General features: G+C 57.7%; 2 protein-coding genes across 20 annotated transcripts in view; both read right to left on the bottom strand.

The window, feature by feature from the left end:
- Window positions 1-31: 31 nt before the first annotated feature.
- Window positions 32-3,555, bottom strand: LOC128813223 (dual specificity protein kinase CLK3-like). Of its 18 annotated transcripts, XM_053988136.1 has the most exons (5): window positions 1,279-1,404; window positions 1,181-1,229; window positions 1,102-1,131; window positions 519-969; window positions 32-300 (listed from the first exon to the last, which is right to left on the bottom strand). In XM_053988136.1, the coding sequence occupies exons 4-5, from the start codon at window positions 798-800 to the stop codon at window positions 148-150; spliced, it is 435 nt and encodes a 144-aa protein (XP_053844111.1). In that variant the 5' UTR covers window positions 801-969; window positions 1,102-1,131; window positions 1,181-1,229; window positions 1,279-1,404; the 3' UTR covers window positions 32-147. The 18 variants fall into 18 exon arrangements, with proteins under 18 accessions (XP_053844111.1, XP_053844105.1, XP_053844108.1 ...); XM_053988130.1 differs by lacking the exon at window positions 1,181-1,229 and having other exon boundaries at window positions 1,102-1,180; window positions 1,392-1,416; XM_053988133.1 differs by having other exon boundaries at window positions 519-1,131; window positions 1,392-1,416.
- Window positions 3,556-10,197: 6,642 nt separating this feature from the next.
- LOC128813220 (AT-rich interactive domain-containing protein 3B-like) overlaps window positions 10,198-18,607 on the bottom strand; it is a 38,063-nt gene continuing 29,653 nt past the window's right edge. For both annotated transcript variants that reach the window (XM_053988119.1, XM_053988120.1), the window contains exons 5-9: window positions 17,817-18,000; window positions 14,135-14,388; window positions 13,786-14,043; window positions 11,953-12,048; window positions 10,198-10,507 (exon numbers count right to left, since the gene is read on the bottom strand). In XM_053988119.1, coding sequence (XP_053844094.1) covers window positions 10,341-10,507; window positions 11,953-12,048; window positions 13,786-14,043; window positions 14,135-14,388; window positions 17,817-18,000 — 959 coding nt within the window. In that variant the 3' untranslated portion in view covers window positions 10,198-10,340. The remainder of the gene's footprint in view (window positions 10,508-11,952; window positions 12,049-13,785; window positions 14,044-14,134; window positions 14,389-17,816; window positions 18,001-18,607) is intronic.

The raw sequence follows: 18,607 nt of genomic DNA on the forward strand, positions 1-18,607 counted from the left end.
CAGGGGTTTTAGGGGCAGCTCAGCACGGAGGTTTTAGGGGCAGCTCAGCAGGGCGGTTTTAGGGGCAGCTCAGCAGGGCGGTTTTAGGGGCAGCACTCTCGGGGGTTTTAGGGGCAGCTCAGCTCGGCAGTTTCAGGGGCAGCGCTCTCACCTCCTGGAGCGCGATCTCCGGGACAGGTCCCTGCGGGGCGGGTACCTCAGCCTGCCCTCGTACTCCCTGCTCCGCGACCGCCGCCGCTTCCAGCGGTGCCCCAGCTCGCCGTCCTGCTCCGGGGACCGCAACCTCCTGCAGTGATGCATCTGCGAGGAGACAGCACGGGGGGGGCTCAGGGCCGCGGCCCCGAGCGCCTCCGGAGCGCCGGGAGCCGGCGCGGCCCGGCCGGGGCTGGGCGCTGCCGGAGCGCGGTGCCCGCGGGGCCGGGGCGTTGCGGGGCCGTTACCCGTCCCGCGCCCGCCGCCCTCGCCCCGTGCCCGCCCTGTCCCCTTGAGCGTCCCCTCCGAGAGCGCCCCGGCCTCACCGCCGCCACTGCGGCCGCGCTCGGCGGGTGCGGCCCGGCCCGGCCCGGCCCGGCCCCTGCGGCCCCGCAGCGCCGCCGCTTCCGCTTCCCGGCCGGGGTTAAACCCGCCCCGCCGGGCCGGGCCGGGCTGGACCCGCCTCGCAGCCACGGCGGGGGCGGCACCGGGCGGAACCCGGCCCGGGGGGCGGCGCGGGGTTCCACTGCGGCTGGCAGGAGCGGGAGAGGGGCCGCGCTCTGCGTGCTCGCAGTCCGCCTCAGCCGGTCCTTCATCGCCGCCGCCATCCTCAGCCTCGGCACGGCTTCCTCCCCGTGGGACTGCTCACCGTGCTCATCCTCACCATGGCAATCTTCACCGTGGCCATCCTCACCTCAGCACGGCTTCCTCACCATGGCCATCCTCACTATGGCCATCCTCACCTCAGCACGGCTTCCTCACCATGGCCATCCTCACCTCAGCACGGCTTCCTCACCATGGCCATCCTCACCATGGCCATCCTCACCTCAGCACGGCTTCCTCACCATGGCCATCCTCACCATGGTCATTCTCACCATGGCCATCCTCATCTCAGCATAGCTTCCTCACCATGGCCATCTTCACCATGGCCATCTTCACCTCAGCACGGCTTCCTCACCATGGTCATCCTCACCATGGCCATGCTCACCTCAGCACAGCTTCCTCACCATGGCCATCCTCACCATGGCCATCCTCACCTCAGCACGGCTTCCTCACCACGGTCATCCTCACCGTGGTCATTGTCACCATGGCCGTCTTCACCTCAGCACGGCTTCCTCACCATGGTCATCCTCACCATGGTCATCCTCACCATGGCCATCCTCATCTCAGCATGGCTTCCTCACCATGGCCATCTTCACCATGGCCATCTTCACCTCACCACGGTCATCCTCACCATGGCTATCCTCACCATGGTCATCCTCACCACAGTCATCCATCACCACCACTGTCCTCATCCTCAGCATGGCTTCCTCCCTGGGGGACTCCTCACCTTGATCATCCTCACCACGGCCATCCTCACCCTCAGTACCTTCCTCCCCATGCTCTGACTCACCGTGGTGGTCAGGGCCATCCTCACCACAGCCTTCCTCTCCATGGCCATCCTCACCTTCCACACAGCCTTCCTCACCAGGGTGTTCCTCCTCACAGTCTTCCTCACCGTGACCTTCCTCACCAGAGTCTCCCTTCACCATGGCCAGCCTCTCCCTCAGCATGGTCTTCTTCCCTTCTTCACCTGCCTCACCGTGGTCTTCCTCATCACGCCTTATCTCACTGCAGGCCTTCCTCACCACAGGGCCTTCCTCGCCATGGTCATCCTCACCATGGTGACCTTCACCATGATGACCCCCACAGTGACAACCCTGGCCACGGCCTTCCTCCCCGTGGTGACCCTCCCATGGTCTTCGCTGTGGTGGCCCATGGACAGGAGAGAGAGCTCCACACACGTGGTCATTCCCAACCCCTTTATTTATTTATCGAGCACTCATTAGGGCCCGCAATCAATTAAAAATGCCCATGGACTCCTTTATCACCAGGTGGGCTGGAAGGGGCAGGAGATGCCGCCACCGTGGTGGCCACGGGGACGCCAGCTGGGTGCTTGTCCCACCTGGCTCCTCCACAGCCAAGATTCCGGTGCAGAGAGTGGATGGAGCAGACAAAGCTCCTCTTCTCCCCCTGCGGCTGGGGCCACCTCAGATGGGCTCAGTCCCCTCCGGAGCCCTTTGGGATGGGCTTGTGCCGACCTGCAGTGATCTCCGGCCCTGGAGATGGAGGCCACCCCCTCCATCCCCGTGGTGTGTGGGTGCCGCCTCCCCTCTGCACAGCTCGGAGACCCCCTTGGCTCCCTCGGAGTCCTGGGCCAGGATCACGGTGCGGGCTGGATGCGGTGCCAGCGCTCCGACTCCAGCGGTGCCCGGCTGCACATGTCCCTCCAGTGTGGCACCCCGGCCCCAGGGGCGCCTGGCCCCACCTGGACACGGCCCAGCACCGAGCCGCGGCCGCGGAGCCGAGCCTGGGGCAGCACAGGGACACGGCTGGTGGCCTTCCCTTCTCCCGAGAGGAGCCGTCCCACCCCAGAAACCTCCCGAGGGCGGTGGGAATCGGCTCCTGCCGGGGCTGAGCCCGCCGGGTGCAGCGCACGGGTGAGCTCAGGTCACCTCCTGAGCCAGGTCACCTCCTGAGCCGTGGTCACCTCACCTGCATGACCAGGAACTCCAAGGCCAGCTCCTGCTGCTGGATGTCCCCGGCGGGGATGGTGAAGAGGAAGGGCGTGTTCCACACGGGGTTGTAGCCGCTGACAGACTTGGTCTCCTTGGTGTCGATGATGTGGCCGTCGTGGTGGAGGTGGACGATGACGTAGTGGCCTGGAAATGGGGACAGAGCCCTGGAGAGAGGGGGACACACCGGCGAGGGAGGCTGGCAGCTCCCAGGTGGTGCCTGGGGGGCTGCAGGACCCCTGCGGGGCTCTCTGGAGCTGTGGGGAGAGCACAGAGCTCCTGAGGTTTCACCTGCCCCTCCCTTCTGGAGAGCAGGGACCTCCAAAGTGCTCAGCTCACATCCCAGAGAGCAGGGACAACCAGAGGTGACAACGGCCAGCAGGACAGAAAGCCACATACTAATTTTGGACCATAAATAAATATATTTCAAGCACTTTGGGGCCGTATTGGAGATACCTAGATCTGTATTACGCTCCCAGTGCTCATTTCATCCAGTGATAGAATCACAGAGTGGTTTGGGTTGGAAGGAGCCCCAAAGATCATCTCGTTCCAACCCTCCCCTGTGCTTGGAAGAGAGAAGTTCGAGAGGGAATAAGAGAATCTGCCAAGTAAAAGGAGGGGAAGCCTTTCCCGGTGCCCACCTGGGCACGTCCCTGTCCCCGTGCCCTACCTGGGGTGCCTGGCATGAAGGAGAGCCGTCCCAGGGCCTCTGCCCTGCGCAGCAGCACCTTGATGCGCCCGGCCGGAGCCTGGTGCTGCAGCAGCAGCAGGAGCTGGCCCAGGGGCCGAGAGGGCGAGGAGAGCACGCTGCAGCTCAGGCTGGGAGCACTGCGGTGCTGGAACGGGAGGAGAGAGCAGGGGACACTGTGAAACCTCCTCTGACCTCATTCTGTCCTTCCAGCTCCGACCTCATCCAGTCCTTCCAGCTCTGACCTCATCGTGTCCTTCCAGCTCTGACCTCATTGTGTCCTTCCAGCTCCGACCTCAGCCAGCCCTTCCAGCTCTGACCTTATCATGTCCTTCCAGCTCTGACCTCATTGTGTCCTTCCAGCTCCGACCTCATCCATACCTTCAACCTCCAACCTCATCATGTCCTTCCAGCTCCGACCTCATCCAGCCCTTCCAGCTCTGACCTCATCGTGTCCTTCCAGCTCTGACCTCATCGTATCCTTCCAGCTCTGACCTCACCCACCCCTTCAACCCCCAACCTCATCATGTCCTTCCACCTCCAACCTCATCCAGCCCTTCCACTTCTGACTTTGTCCAGCCCTTCCAGCTCTGACCTCACCCAGCCCTCCCAGCTCCATCCCTTCCAGCCCGGCGATGCTCCTCTCCCAGCAAGGTCCGGGATGGGCAGGAATGAGGCAGCCAGGTGGCTTTGGTGCCCACCAGCGCTGCAGGGATGCTGCCAGCTCTGTTTGCCCCTTCCACCCCAGCACCCCCTGAGGATCACGGATGAGGGAGGCGCTGCCACGGACACACCACGGGGCTCCTGGTGCTGCTTGGAGGAGGCTCTGCCTCCGCCTGTGGAGTTCCAGGGCTCTGAGATCAAGCAAAAGAGCCCAAGCACTGAAGCCGCTGCCGTGCTGACCTTGCTGAGCTTGGTTTTGGTGCTCGCCAGCTCCCAGGAGTAGCTGGAGGGGGCGCGGGGGTCCCAGGAGGCCTCGGCGCAGGGGAACAGGACCTCGCCCACGAAGGAATCCTGGAGGCTCCGTGAGCTGGCGTAGACAGCAAAGCGCAGGGTGCAGCTGCCCAGCTCCTCCGGGCCGCACGGGCCGAACCGGCACCGGCGCGGCCCGCGGCGGCCGGGGCGGAGGCTCCTGCGGCGCACGGACGCGCGGCGGGACAGCGGCACCAGGGACACCTTGACGCGGGAGCCCTGGCGGCCCTGGGGCAGGTGCGACACGCCGAGGATGGTGACAGTGAGGGTGGCCTCGGGCAGGGAGTAGCAGAGGTCGCAGTGGAGCCGGGGACGCCGCCCGCAGCGCGGTGGGGAGCCCGGGGCGGCGGGGACCAGCGGGCTCCGCTCGTTGAGGAGGAGTTTGGTGCCGGCGATGGTGCAGCGGCGCTGCCACAGCCCCGCCAGCTGCGGGAGGAAGGGGAGGGCGGGCAGGGACGCTCTGCCGTGGGGCGAGCCCCCGCGGGGCGCCGGCGATGCCGGGGAAATCTCCTTCGCCCGAGCACCCGGCGCCTCTCCCGTCAGCTCCTCGCCGTGCTGCTGGATGGGCACCGGCACCGTGGCCGCGGGCAGAGCCGCCCCCAGCTCCACTCGCTGCCGGCCCAGGGGGCGGCCCGGGCGCCGGCGGTGCCACCAGCACATGGCACAGCCCAGGAGGACGCCGAGGCAGAGGAGGGACAGCCCCGCGCCGAGGGAGACCTGCAGGCGCTCTGGAGAGAGAGAGACGGGCACCGTTAGCGGGCGGATCCCAGCGGGGCCGTGCCAGCGCGGCTCTCCCAGGCTCTGGGGCAGCTGGGACCAGCCGGTGCCCCCTCCCCGGGCTCCCTCCCCGCTCTTTGTAAGCCGGGATTGAGCTGGAACGTGCCAAGGGCAGCAGGTGGGACAGGAGCCGCGCTCGGGCAGCCTGACACGGGTTCGGGGCCGAAACAAAGCCGGCCTCACCCCGGCCGTGATAAGGGCCCTGGAAAGCGGGCAGTTATCAGCGCCGCTGCCAGGCTGACGCGGCTCGGGCGCGATCAGCCGGGCCTTGGTGGGGGCTCGCAGGGTGTGCCGGGGAGTGGGGGCACCTGCCAGGGGGGATTTGGGGTGCCCGGGCTGGATTCAAAGCGGCAGCGGCCCCTGAGGGCTGAGACAAGCCGAGCCCGGTCCCAAAGGGGGGAACCTCCTCCCTGAGCGGTGACGAGCTGGATTTTGTCCCAGGGGTGCCCGCGGGGTTTTGGGTTCCTTGGAAAGAAGGCATCCCTGCACACTGGGCATTTAGGGAGCAGGGAAACAACTCCTGGACACGAGAGCTGAAGCTCCTTTGGAACTTAGTTCCTGAGTTTCAGAGGTGGCATCTGTGCGACTCTGCTGGCAGAAAACCTCCCTGTGCCCAGAGCTGGCTTCGCTTCCAGCACTGGAGCGGGGGATTAAGGAGAGCAGGGCCGGGACGAAGCTGTGCCAGAGCCTGAGCCGGGTCCATGAAGGGATGGGGATGTCGGGAGGAGAAAAGCGGGCATTGTCTCACCCCGCGGGGCCGAACCGCCCTGCCCAGGTGCCTTAATCCGCGCTGGGCGCTCCGCAGCCCTTTGTTGTTTGTTCGGGAGCCGGGTGGTGCCTGGGATCAGCTGAATGGCGGCATTCAGGGAGGGATGGAGGGGAGGGGGTTGGCTGGAATTTCCCTCCAGGGATTGTGTTCCAGCCCAAACAGCGCCTGCCGATGCCCGCGGCCGTCCAGCCCCGGGACAGCGGGTCCGGCCCGGACGCACGGACACGCACACGGGGAGCTGCAGGGCTGCCCATGTGCACCGCACCTTTGCGAGGCGGGGCCCAGCTCCACCGGGCAGGGGCTGCGGGGCTTCGGGTGAGCACCACGGGGCCGCTGCTGAGCTGAGCCCGGCTCAGCTGAGCTGAGCATCCCGTGGCCGGGGGAGATCCCTGAACAAACCCCGCAGGGAGCCCGCCTTACCTGCTGCGGGCATCCGGGGGACTGCTCGAGGCGCCGCAGCCGCGCTGCCAAGGGGAAAAGCCGGGGCTGGAAGAGCCGGAGGGGAGGGCTGGGCAGGACGGGAGGGGAGGTGGGGGCCGAGGCTGGGATAGGCTGGGAGCGGAGCCCGGGGAGCTCACCTGCGGCCGGGCCATCGGGGAAGGGCAGCGGTTCTGGTTCCACGGGGTGAGGATGAGGAAGGTCGAGGGCTCCATGCCCACCCCGGCACCCAGCCAAGGCAAATGCGGGCACGGGGCACGGGCAAGGCTGGCACGGGAGGGACTGGCACGGGCTCCCTGCCGCTGCCCAGCTGGTTCAATGACTGGGAAAACAGTGGGGAGGCGTTCGAGGCGCTTTGTGTGGGGAGCAGCTGGTGACAGAGAAGGGATCTGGGAAATGGGTAAGGGACAGGGGCGGGGATGGCTCCGGGGACACCTGGGACGGGAGAGACCCTGCGGCTTCCGTCAGAATCCTGGAAGTGCCATCGTTCCATCGGGCCAGCTCCAAGCTGGGAGCTCAGGGCCCCTGCAAGGACACAGCCCAGCCTCTGGGAATATCTGGGAATTCTCTGCCCTCAGGGCCCCTGCAAGAACACAGCCCAACCTCTGGGAATATCTGGGAATTCTCTGCCCTCAGGGCCCCTGCAAGAACACCAGCCCAACCTCTGGGAATATCTGGGAATTCTCTGCCCTCAGGGAGCCAGCCGGGGGCACAAAGCAGGCGTGGGGGTCACGGTGTGAAGAGGTAGAAGTTTATTGGAATATAAACATTCAGATAACCTGTAAGATAGAAAAAACCCAACAACAACATATACAGACACTTGTTGGAAGGAGACGTTGAGGTATTTATCCACCGCCTAGGCTATCACATTTGTTTTTATTTACTTATTTTATTATTTTTTTCTCTCTTTTAAATAGGTAAGAAAACTAGTTAGCAAGGCTGCTGCAGCTGTTTGGAGAGAACATCTGATCGCAGTCCCCTGGGAACGAGCAGGCACACGCAGCCTCCCCTCATGCCACCCTCCGTGCCTTCCCCGCAGCCCCGGGAGCAGGCTCGGCTCGCTTTTCCCCCCCCTGGAAGCGCCGGGGGAGCAAGCTGGGGGCTGGCCGGGGGTTTTTGGCTGGTGTGTGGAGCTGGGGGAGGATGGAGCACTGCCCTCGGGAACGTCCTGCTGGCAGCATCAAACCCTGAGTACTACACGGGGCTGGGGCGGCCCCCGCTCGGCCTCCCCCGCTCTGCTGCTGGTTTCCAGCACCCCCCACCCAAAGCCTGGCAGCTCAGCAGGAGACCCGCAGCTCAGGCTGCCAGGGCCAAAGCCAGGCTGAGGGAAAGGGTTAACTCTTCACAGTCTCGATGGTCCTTGTCACCCCGGGCTGGGAAAAGGACCGGTTTATTGTTGCAGCTTATTTAACTGAGGTATCTGTTAACGCTTCCCGACCTGATTCTTTCCCTGAATTGGATACAAAACAATCTGTTAGTCCCTGGCTAGTTCCAGTCTAGGTTGAGTAAAGCTTATAAACATTAATACTCTAGTAGTGTCCAAGCAGTTCAGTGATTCGAGTGCCTTTCTGTGCAAGAAAACACAACGTTAGCAAGTGAGACAAAGCAGCCCCACCCCGGAGCAGCCTCTGCTCCCCGGGGCCAAGGAGCAGAGCAGAGGGAAAAGCAGAAAGTGCCCCAGTCCCACTCAGAGGAAATAGCCCCAACCCCACCCAAGAATAAAATAAAACAACCAAAAGAAAACCCAGAAAAAAAAGGGGAAAAATTAATCTGATTGAGTCCCAGAGGCTGGAAAACCCTCTGGGAGTGTGTGAGGATGAAATGCCACGGAGCCCGCGGGTCAGCCCGGCTTCCCTGCCCACAGGGAGGGCAGCGCTCCCTCCGAGAGCACAGGGGACAGCCGGGAGCAGCATCCCTCCCAGGACACGTGCAGCTCCTGATCCCAGAGAGTCCTGGGCGCTGTGGGCCGAGGACAGCCCTGCCACAGTACAGGAAGCAGCGGGAGGACAGAGCCCGGAGCTGGGAGAGCGCACAGATCCGAGGGCCAGGTCAGCCCTGCCCCGTTTTCCCGCTGTCCTGCCGTGCACGTGTCCTGGGATGATGCTGGAGCTGGGCTCCCGGAGGGTGGGGAAGCCACTGCTCCTCTGCTCAGCCTTGTCTGAACTCCCTGTCTTTGGTGATCCATTTAAAAGCCAACAGAAATAAAAGCAAACACAAAGTCAGCAAACCCACCTATGAAAACCCCCAAGCGATAGGATACGCCAATACTTCCTGAAGAGGTTAAAAAAAAACCAACCCAACACAAACAAAACAACCCAACAAGTACATATCTGAGGTATTTCATCTGCTCAAAAAACCTGACTCGGGCCTGCAGCACGGGAAGGACGTCACCGGGGCACGAGGGATGGCAGGGATGTCACCAGGGCAGGGGACGGGGACAGGGGGACAGCACCAGGCCACCTGAGCAGCTGATTCGCAGGGAACTCCAGCCCTGCTCCCAGCCGGGGGTGCCAGGGCCAGGAAGGGCTGGATTCCTCCTCGCTGGGAGCAGCAGGTCTGCCCTGCTCGGGTGCAGCTCAGAGCCCCAGACCCCCACATGAACCAGCCCACCTGCACAGGGCCCAGCTGGGTTCCCCCTGCACCCCCTGTGCTCAGCACACAGCCCTGCAGAGCTTCCAGAGCTGCTCCAGGGAGCCTGCTCCAACCCGAGTGCCCCTGCTTCGGGGACAGAGCGGGGACACCGAGCCCCAGCACGCCCAGGCTGTCCGTGCCACTCCTCAGGGACACTCGGGGACATTCAGGACTCGAGGGGGGAGGTGGCACCAGCCAGAATCAAGCAGCTGATGGTGCCAGAACCGTGGAGAGGAGCAGGAGGGAGGCTCAGGAGCCTCCCCTGAGGACACGGGGACACAGCAGGAAGGGACATGAGCAGATTGCCACGGGAGGACAGGGCCAGGCACCCCCGGCTCTCAGGATTGTCAAAACATGGAGTTGTGAGTGGGAAGAGCCCTGGTGGCCCCTGGTTCCCAGCAGAAACAGGGCTCCAGCAGAACCAGGGCTCCAGCAGAACCAGGGCTCCCAGCAGAACCAGGGTCCCAGCAGAACCAGGGCTCCAGCAGAACCAGGGCTCCTAGCAGAAGTAGGGCTCCAGGAGAACCAGGGTCCCAGCAGAACCAGGGCTCCAGGAGAGCTAGGGTTCCTAGCAGAACCAGGGCTCCAGCAGAACCAGGGCTCCAGCAGAACCAGGGCTCCAGCAGGACCAGGACTCCAGGAGAACCAGGGCTCCAGCAGAACCAGGGTTCCCAGCAGAACCAGGGCTCCAGCAGAACCAGGGTTCCCAGCAGAACCAGGGCTCCAGCAGAACCAGGGTCCCAGCAGAACCAGGGTTCCAGCAGAACCAGGGTTCCAGCAGAACCAGGGCTCCAGCAGAACCAGGGCTCTAGCAGAACCAGGGTTCCCAGCAGAACCAGGGTTCCAGCAGAACCAGGGCTCCAGCAGAACCAGGGCTCCAGCAGAACCAGGGCTCCAGCAGAACCAGGGTTCCAGCAGAACCAGGGCTCCAGCAGAACCAGGGCTCCAGCAGAACCAGGGTTCCCAGCCCCAGTCCTGTCCCTGCCCTGGTGACATCCCAGGAGCTGTGGCCCCAGAGCCATCCCTGATTGAGAAACGCCAGGTGTGCCCCCCCTCCGTGGGAACACCACACACCCTGGGAGGAGGAGGAGGAGGAAACAAAGAGGAAAAGGGAGGAAGGAAAGGGGTGGAACAAAGCCAAAAAAAGGCCGGACAAAGAGACGATGAAGGAAAACTCGCTGGCATGGAAAGGTTTCACCACCATCACCACCACCACCACCACCACCATCGTCATCATCATCATCATCCTCCAGGTGCTGCAGCCACGAGAGCAGGTTCCTTGAGGTGAGGTATGTGTGCACTCCCGGGGCAGCGGCCGTCACAGGGACCAGCTGGTGGAGGGCTCTGCGCCGGGCGTGCCCCGCGATGAGGTAGGGCTGGGGGAGCAGTGGGAGCTGCTGCTGCTGCTGCTGCTGCTGCTGCACGAGCTCTGCGGGCCCGAGCCGGCCAGGAGCTGCACCACGGGCTTCTGGGCAAACAGCACCCCTGTGGGCACACCGAGGGTGAGGCTGGGCACAGGGGAGGCTTTCCCAGCCCCAGGAGCCCAGCCCAGCTCGGGATGGCTGGTCTGGCTCCTGTGCTCAGCAGGGAAGGGGTGTCTGGAGCTGGAGCCTGTCCCTACAGGAAACAGATCCCAAATGGGTTCTGCCTGCGGGGGTTAGGGTCAGGCAGTGCCAGGCTTCCCACGTGGGATTTGCCCAAGGATGTGCAGGCGTGGCCTGCAGAAAGGAACTGCTCCAGGGGACAATTCCTGCTGGGAGAGCCGAGCAAAGCCCCTCCTCAGCAGAACAGGGACAATTCTCCTTCCTATTAATGCTTCCACGGGGATTTCAAAACCCTTCCCTCAGATTTTTAAGCACTATCACCGAGGGAAAGGCACTCCTCTTGCCCAGCCCAGTGAACAAGAATTGCCTCCCGCTGCCTTTTGGCAGGGACCACCCCCATCCCACCCCAAGGAGGGATCGCCCATGCCCGGGAGGGCTGTCCCTCCCCCCAGGAGGGCTGTCCCGTGCCCAGGAGGGCTGTCCCCATGCCAAGGAGGGCTGTCCCGTGCCCAGGAGGGCTGTCCCCATTTCCAGGAGGGCTGTCCCCATTCCCAGGAGGGCTCTCCCCATTCCCAGGAGGGCTGTCCCCATTCCCAGGAGGGCTGTCCCCATGCCAAGGAGGGCTGTCCCCATTCCCAGGAGGGCTGTCCCCATTCCCAGGAGGGCTATCCCCATGCCCAGGAGGGCTCCCCCGTGCCCAGGAGGGCTGTCCCCACGCCAAGGAGGGCTGTCCCCACGCCCAGGAGGGCTGTCCCCATGCCCAGGAGGGCTGTCCCCATTCCCAGGAGGGCTGTCCTCGTGCCCAAGAAGGCTGTCCCATGCTCAAGAGGGCTGTCCCTCCCCCCAGGAGGACTGTCCCCGTGCTCAGGAGGGCTGTCCCCGTGCCCAGGAGGACTGTCCCCACGCCCAGGAGGGCTGTCCCTGTGCCCAAGAAGGCTGTCCCCATGCCCAGGAAGGCTGTCCCCGTGCTCAGAAGGGCTGTCCCCATTCCCAGGAGGGCTCCCCCATGCCCAGGAGGGCTGTCCCCATTCCCAGGAGGGCTCCCCCATGCCCAGGAGGGCTGTCCCCATTCCCAGGAGGGCTGTCCCCATTCCCAGGAGGGCTGTCCCCATTCCCAGGAGGGCTCCCCCATGCCCAGGAGGGCTCCCCCATGCCCAGGAGGGCTGTCCCCATTCCCAGGAGGGCTCCCCCATGCCCAGGAGGGCTGTCCCCACGCCAAGGAGGGCTGTCCCATGCTCAGGAGGGCTGTCCCCGTGCCCAGGAGGGCTGTCCCCGTGCTCAGAAGGGCTGTCCCCATTCCCAGGAAGGCTGTCCCATGCCCAGGAGGGCTGTCCCTCCCCCCAGGAGGGCTGTCCCTGGGCTGTCCCGTTCCAGCAGGGCTCTCACCAGCGTAGGTGGTGCCGTTGATCTCCACGGACATGTTGATGCTGCCGATGCCGTTGGGGGACAGGTTCAGCGCCGCCGCCGCGGAGTCGGCCTTGTCTTGTCCCAGGAAGGGAGGGAGGCAGAGTTAGAGGGCAATGATCCCACTCCCGGCACTGCCCCGAGCTGAGCACAGCCCCTTTGTCCCCTCCGCAGGCGGGAAGTCCCCACAGAATGCCCACATTCCTGGGAGTGCCCGAGGCCAGGCGGGACGGGGCTCGGAGCACCCTGGGACATGGAAGTCCCTGCCCGTGGCTTTGAGGTCCCTTCCAACGCAAACCATTCCAGGACAAGGCTACAGAGGTGCTGAAAGGCCTTGGTGAGGCTGGGAGCCCGCTGGCATTGGGAAATGTTTCCAAAATTCCCATTCCTGTCCCAAGGAAGGGCTGGGAGCACAAAGGATTTAACTCCCAGCTGGGTTTTGTTGTGGCTCGCTGTGCTCCGACTGCAGCAGCTCCAGCGGCCACTGGAGGGAGGGAAAAGCCAGGGACACTCCAGGAAAACCAGGATTTTCCCCAGCCTGGGCAGGGATGGGCAGCTGTGTGTATGGAACTCTTCCAGCAGGCTCCCAAAGCTCCGCGAGGGTGAGCCTGGATTTTGGGATTGCTCCTCCCTAAAAACTCCACATTGAACCTAAATGTTGTTACCAAGCCACGCTGAGCTTATCAAAACCACCCCTCAGAGCAGCTCCCAAAGCTCCACCTGGTTTTTACGGTGCAGTGGGGAAAAGGAGGGCATGGAAGACAAGACAGCCCGTACCAAGGCGGGAACCCCATCCCTGAATCCTCAGGATGTTCCTGTTTGTAGGGACTGCGACGGTTCCCAGCGCGTGGATTTAGGAAGTTCAGGGGGAAAGCAGAAGCGAGGTGAGAGGGAACGAACACTCCTGGATAAAATTTGTATTCCCTATCACTGGCTCTTGTGGTTTGATGTGGAATTTGGTTGGATGCAGAGCTGCCAGGAACTGGGAGCACTGACATCACAGAAATCATTGCTACGATTCAGGATGAATTGTTTAAATACAGGCTGGGGAAGAAGCCCAGAAACAAGAACATTTTTTAAAAGCAATACAATCTAAAAAAGAAATAAGTTCTAAAAAAAAAAGAATTGCTGCTTCAGAGGAAGCTGCTTTGACCTTTCCCACCCATATTTGTGGCCAAGCACCTCAAAGGAGCAAGAACAGCTCTTCCCTTGCTTCCAAGTTGTGCCAAACTTGACAAGCTCGGAGCTTTGGGAACGTGACAAAGGTCACAGAATTCACAGAATTTCACAGAATGACCAGGATGGAAGAGACCTTCCAGATCACAGAGTACAACCCAGCCCCAACACCCCAACTGAACCCTGGCACCCAGTGCCACATCCAGGCTTTGTTAAACACCTCCAGGGATGGGGACTGCACCACCTCCAGAACTTTATCACTCTTTCTGTAAATAACTTTTTCCTAATATCCAGCCTGTATTTCCCTTGGGGCAGTTGAGGCTGTATCCTCTGGTTCTGTCAGTTCTTGGAGAAAGAGCCCAACCTCACCTGAGCACAGCCACCTTTCAGGGAGCTGTACAGAGTGATAAGGTCACCCCTGAGTCTCCTTTTCTCCTGAATCTGGGCTGGATTTGGACGAGCTGGAGAATAAACCCAGCAGGAAAACCCAACAAAACCTTGCACCCGAGTTCCTCCGTGCCATGCCCTCTGCCCAGGGCCCCCCAGAGGTGACCCAGCCGTGTGTGTGTGTGTGACATTCCCGGCTGGCAGCTTTCCCCCTCTGCTGCTTCCCGAGGAGTTTAGCCCGCTGTGCCTCACCTTTCCCGTTGATTTTGATCTTCATGGGGATCTGCCGGGCCATGCTGAACAGGTTGCGCTGCAGGGCCTGCTGCACCAGCCGCTGCTCCTCCTCCGTCATCCGCGGCACCTTCTTCTCCGGGGGCTCTCCCGCCTCCAGCCGCTCCCTCAGCTGCTCCAGCGTGGCCGTCCTGGCCGCCGCGGCGGCCTGCTGGCCACCCAGCGTCACCGGCACGGCCACGCGGCTCGGCATGGACACGGCCAGGGGCACGCCGTCACCTGGGCGAGGAGGGGTCGCTCAGCCAGGGGACATTGCCAACACCACCGCCACCGCCAGCTCCCGCATCCCCACCGCCGCCGCCGCGCTGACCTTTCCTGAGGGCCGGCGACACGCGGGGGTTGCCGGCGGCGCCGCCCGGCGCCACGCCGATGATGGGGAAGCGGATTTTGGGGGGGGACAGCAGGGAAGGAGGCCCCGGCGTGGAGGGCGAGTAGCTGAACAGGGAGGAGCTGTAGCTGGGCCGCCGGCCCTCGCGCCGGTTGCCGTCGATGGCGGCCTGGAGCTCGGCCGGGGAGCTCAGAGACTTCTTCTCGCACTCGTAGGCGTAGAGGTACTTCATGTACCTGGGGAGAGGGACACGGAGAGGGGTCACGCAGGCAGCACGGGGACAGGGAGACGCGTCCCGACGTCTTCGGAGGCACAGCTCGGCCTGGATTCGCTCAGTGTTTGGAGGGAAATGTGCCATTAGATATTCCTGATCTCACAAGGGTGGGAATTACCTCACAACCGGAATTTCACCTATAAATCATCCAGAATTGCCTCACAATCAAAATATTGTCTACAAATCAACCAGAATTCCCTCACATCTGGAATATCCTCAAAGGATCATCCAGAATTCCCTCACAAGTGGAATATCCTCAAAGGATCATCCAGAATTCCCTCACAAGTGGAATATCCTCAAAGGATCATCCAGAATTCCCTCACAACTGGAATATCCTCAAAGGATCATCCAGAATTCCCTCACATCTGGAATATCCTCAAAGGATCATCCAGAATTCCCTCACAACTGGAATATCCTCAAAGGATCATCCAGAATTCCCTCACAACTGGAATACTGACAATAAATCATCCAAAATTCCCTCAAAACTGAAATACCATCTATAAATCATTCAGAATTCCATCACTACTGAAATATTGTCTATAAATCATCCAGAATTCCCTCACAACTGAATCATTATTTATAAATCACCCAGAATTCCCTCACAATTTAACTACAGTCTATAAATTGCACAGAATTCCCTGAAAATTGAAATATTGTCTATAAATCAACCAAAATTCCCTCCCAACTGAAATATCCTCAAAGGATCACCCAGAATTCCCTCACAACTGAAATATTACCTACAAATCACCCAGAATTCCCTCACAACTGAAATATCCTCTATAAATCACCCAAGATTCCCTCACAAATGAAATGTCCTCTATAAATCATTCAGAATTCCCTCACAAATGAAATACTGATTATAAAACATCCAGAATTCCTTCACAAATGAATCATTATTTATAAATCACCCAGAATTCTCTCACAATTTAACCACAGTCTACAACTTGCAAAGGATTCCCTCAGAATTGTAACATTGTCTATAAATCAACCAAGATTCCCTCCCAACTGAAATATCTTCTATAAATCATCCAGAATTCCCTCACAACTGAAATATCATCAATAAATCACCCAGTATTCCCTCACAAATTAAAGAACCTCTATAAATAATTCAGAATTCACTCACAAATTAAATACTGACTATAAATCATCCAGAATTCCTTCACAAATGAATCATTATTTATAAATCACCCAGAATTCCCTCACAATTCAACTATAGTCTATAAATCACACAGAATTCCCTGAAAAGTGAAATATTGTCTATAAATCAATCAAAATTCCCTCTCAACTGAAATATCCTCAAAGAATCATCCAAAATTCCCTCCCAACTGAAATATCCTCAAAGATCACCCAGAAATCTGTCACAACTGAAATATTCTCAAATAATCATTCAGAATTCCCTCACAAATGAAATACTGATTATAAATCATCCAGAATTCCTTCACAACTGAATCATTATTTATAAATCACCCAGAATTCTCTCACAATTTAACTATAGTCTATAAAAATCGCACAGAATTCCCTGAAAATTGAAATATTGTCTATAAATCAACCAAAATTTCCTCCCAACTGAAATATCCTCAAAGGATCACCCAGAATTCCCTCAGAACTGAAATATCCTCAAAGAATCATCCACAATTCCCTCACAATTAAAATATCAGCTATAAATTGCACACTCAAGTGGAATATCCTCAAAGGATCATCAAGAATCCCCTCACAACGGAAATATCCTCAAAAAATCACCCACAATTCCCTCACAATTGAATTATTATCTAAAATCATCCAGAATTCCCTCACAACTGAGCTATTATCCATAAATCACCCAGAATTCCCTCACAACTGAAATATCCTTTATAAATCGCACAGAATTCCCTCGGAATTTAAATATAATCTATAAACCATTCAGAATTCCCTCACAACTGAAATATGCTCACTAAATCATCCAGAATTCCTTCACAATTGAAATATCATCCGTAAGTCACCCAGATTTCCCTCACAATTGACATCTTATCTATAAACTATCCAGAATTCTCTCACAACTGAAATATTACCTACAAATCACCCAGAATTCCCTCAAAACTGAAATACCAACTAAGAATTAGCAAGAATTCCCTCAAAACAGAAATATTATTTATAAACTATCCAGAATTCCCTCAGAACTGAAATATCATCTATAAATCACACAGAACTGCCTCACAACTCAAATATCCTCTATAAATCACACAGAATTCCCTCACAACTGAAATATTTTCTATAAATCATCCAGAATTCCCTCACAATTTAATTATTGTCTATAAATCATCCAGAATTCCCTCACAATTTAATTATTGTCTATAAATGATCCAGAATTCCCTCACAATTGAATTATTATCTACAAATCACCCAGAATTCCCTCACAACTGAAAATATCCTCAAAGAACCATCCAGAATTCCCTCACAACTGAAAAAAGGAGGTAAAAAGGCAAGGCTGGAGGGAGGTGAGGGTGAAAATTCCCTTCAGGAGCTCCTAAAGCTGAGGCATCATTTCCCCCCTTTAGGGGCTTTACCTTGTCGAGTGTCTATTCTAAATATTTACTAATAATACTACTAATTCTTATATTACTTTATATTATCTTATATTATCTTATATCATCAATATAATATAATATAATATAATATAATATAATATAATATAATATAATATAATATAATATAATATAATAATTTTATATTAATTATATTGTATTTTCTATAGTCTAACTCTGCATATTATATATTTTACTAATAGAGCCCCCTGTTGACGGAGTAAACAAGTCACCCTTTGTCTCCTCAAAAAGGAAGAAAAGCCCAGAAGTTTCTCTCCTCAATTTGGTTAAAAGATACCTCATAGGACCTTGGGGACTTCACCTCAAACTTAAGGACAGCTAATTAGACAAGAGCCAAAAAGTCCCGCCTGAGCAATTCCCTAGAAAAAGAAGAGAACAAAAGAAGCAAATGGCTTTTGTGAAGCGTTTTAGCAGGAGCAAGAACCTCTTGCCCTGGCTCGGTTTTTCTCTGTAAAGAGCTTTTTTATTTTGCCTTTATTGAATTTTTTTGCTTCCAGCACTGTCACAAGAGCCATCCTGCTTCTTTTGTGCCACCTGAAGTCGCTGAGCTATCGAGGGTATAATGCTTATCTCTGCGAGCTTATAAGACCAAGCTTGAAGAGAAAAAGCATTATATAATACTTACTACTAATAATTTCCCAACAACAATGACTAACAACAGGTATTTAATAACAGATAAGCATCTACCAACACAAACACCTAATATGATAATAACCACCCAACAACAGCTAAATACCCAGTAACAGCAAATATCCAAGAGCAAATGCCCAGTAAGAGATAAATATGCCAGAAGGGGACTGGAGCTCACTGGGTGCGCAGGGTGAAGGCGGCGCTGGTGATGGAGGTGGGCAGGTTAAGGCCTTTGGTGATCTCCCTCCAGATCTTCTTGTTGATGATCTCCACCAGCCCGCCCTTCTCCGTCACCAGCTTGTAGAGCATGTAGAGGTCCAGGATCTGCTTGGCCATGATGGGGATCCTGTTGATGGGAGTTCCTGGAAAAAAAGGAGCACGGACAGGGTGAGGGCAGCTTGGGGGGGATCCAGCTCTCTCCGTCCTAACAGGAAATTCAGGGAATTTGTAGCTTGGCTCGAGGCCTTTCCATGGAAAACCCTTTCCTGTGGGCAAAGGGAATTAGCAGAGCAATAAAAACCTGCAGCTCCTGGAATAGAAAGAGGGGAAGTTGGGACTATTGAGTGAGTTTTATGAGCTCAGGGTTAAAATCCTTGGATAAACACGCTCCCTCATCCCCCAGCATGTGCTGTTTGCCTGGGAACAGCAGAACCAAGGGAATCAGCGCTGGAGAACATCTCTCCCCCACAGAATTCCATCCTCCCTCACATGTTCAGCACTTGGAACAACCTGGAGAGGTAAATAAAGGCTGCTCCTTCCACAGAGCTTCCAGCCTCCCACTCGTTTTCCCTGAATGTGCTCCCAAACAATTCCCTGATGTGCTCCCAAACAATTCCCTGCATCCCAAAACCAGGTCCTGCTCCATCCTTCTGTGTATTTTGGGTTAATGTGGAAGAAAATCTGATTTTTAACCTGTCGGCGCCCCTTTGGCAGCTCCTGAAAGTGCCAACGCCCAAACGAAGGGGATTT

This window comes from Vidua macroura, chromosome 12 (genome assembly GCF_024509145.1).
Source record: "Vidua macroura isolate BioBank_ID:100142 chromosome 12, ASM2450914v1, whole genome shotgun sequence".
Taxonomy (NCBI): domain Eukaryota; kingdom Metazoa; phylum Chordata; class Aves; order Passeriformes; family Viduidae; genus Vidua; species Vidua macroura.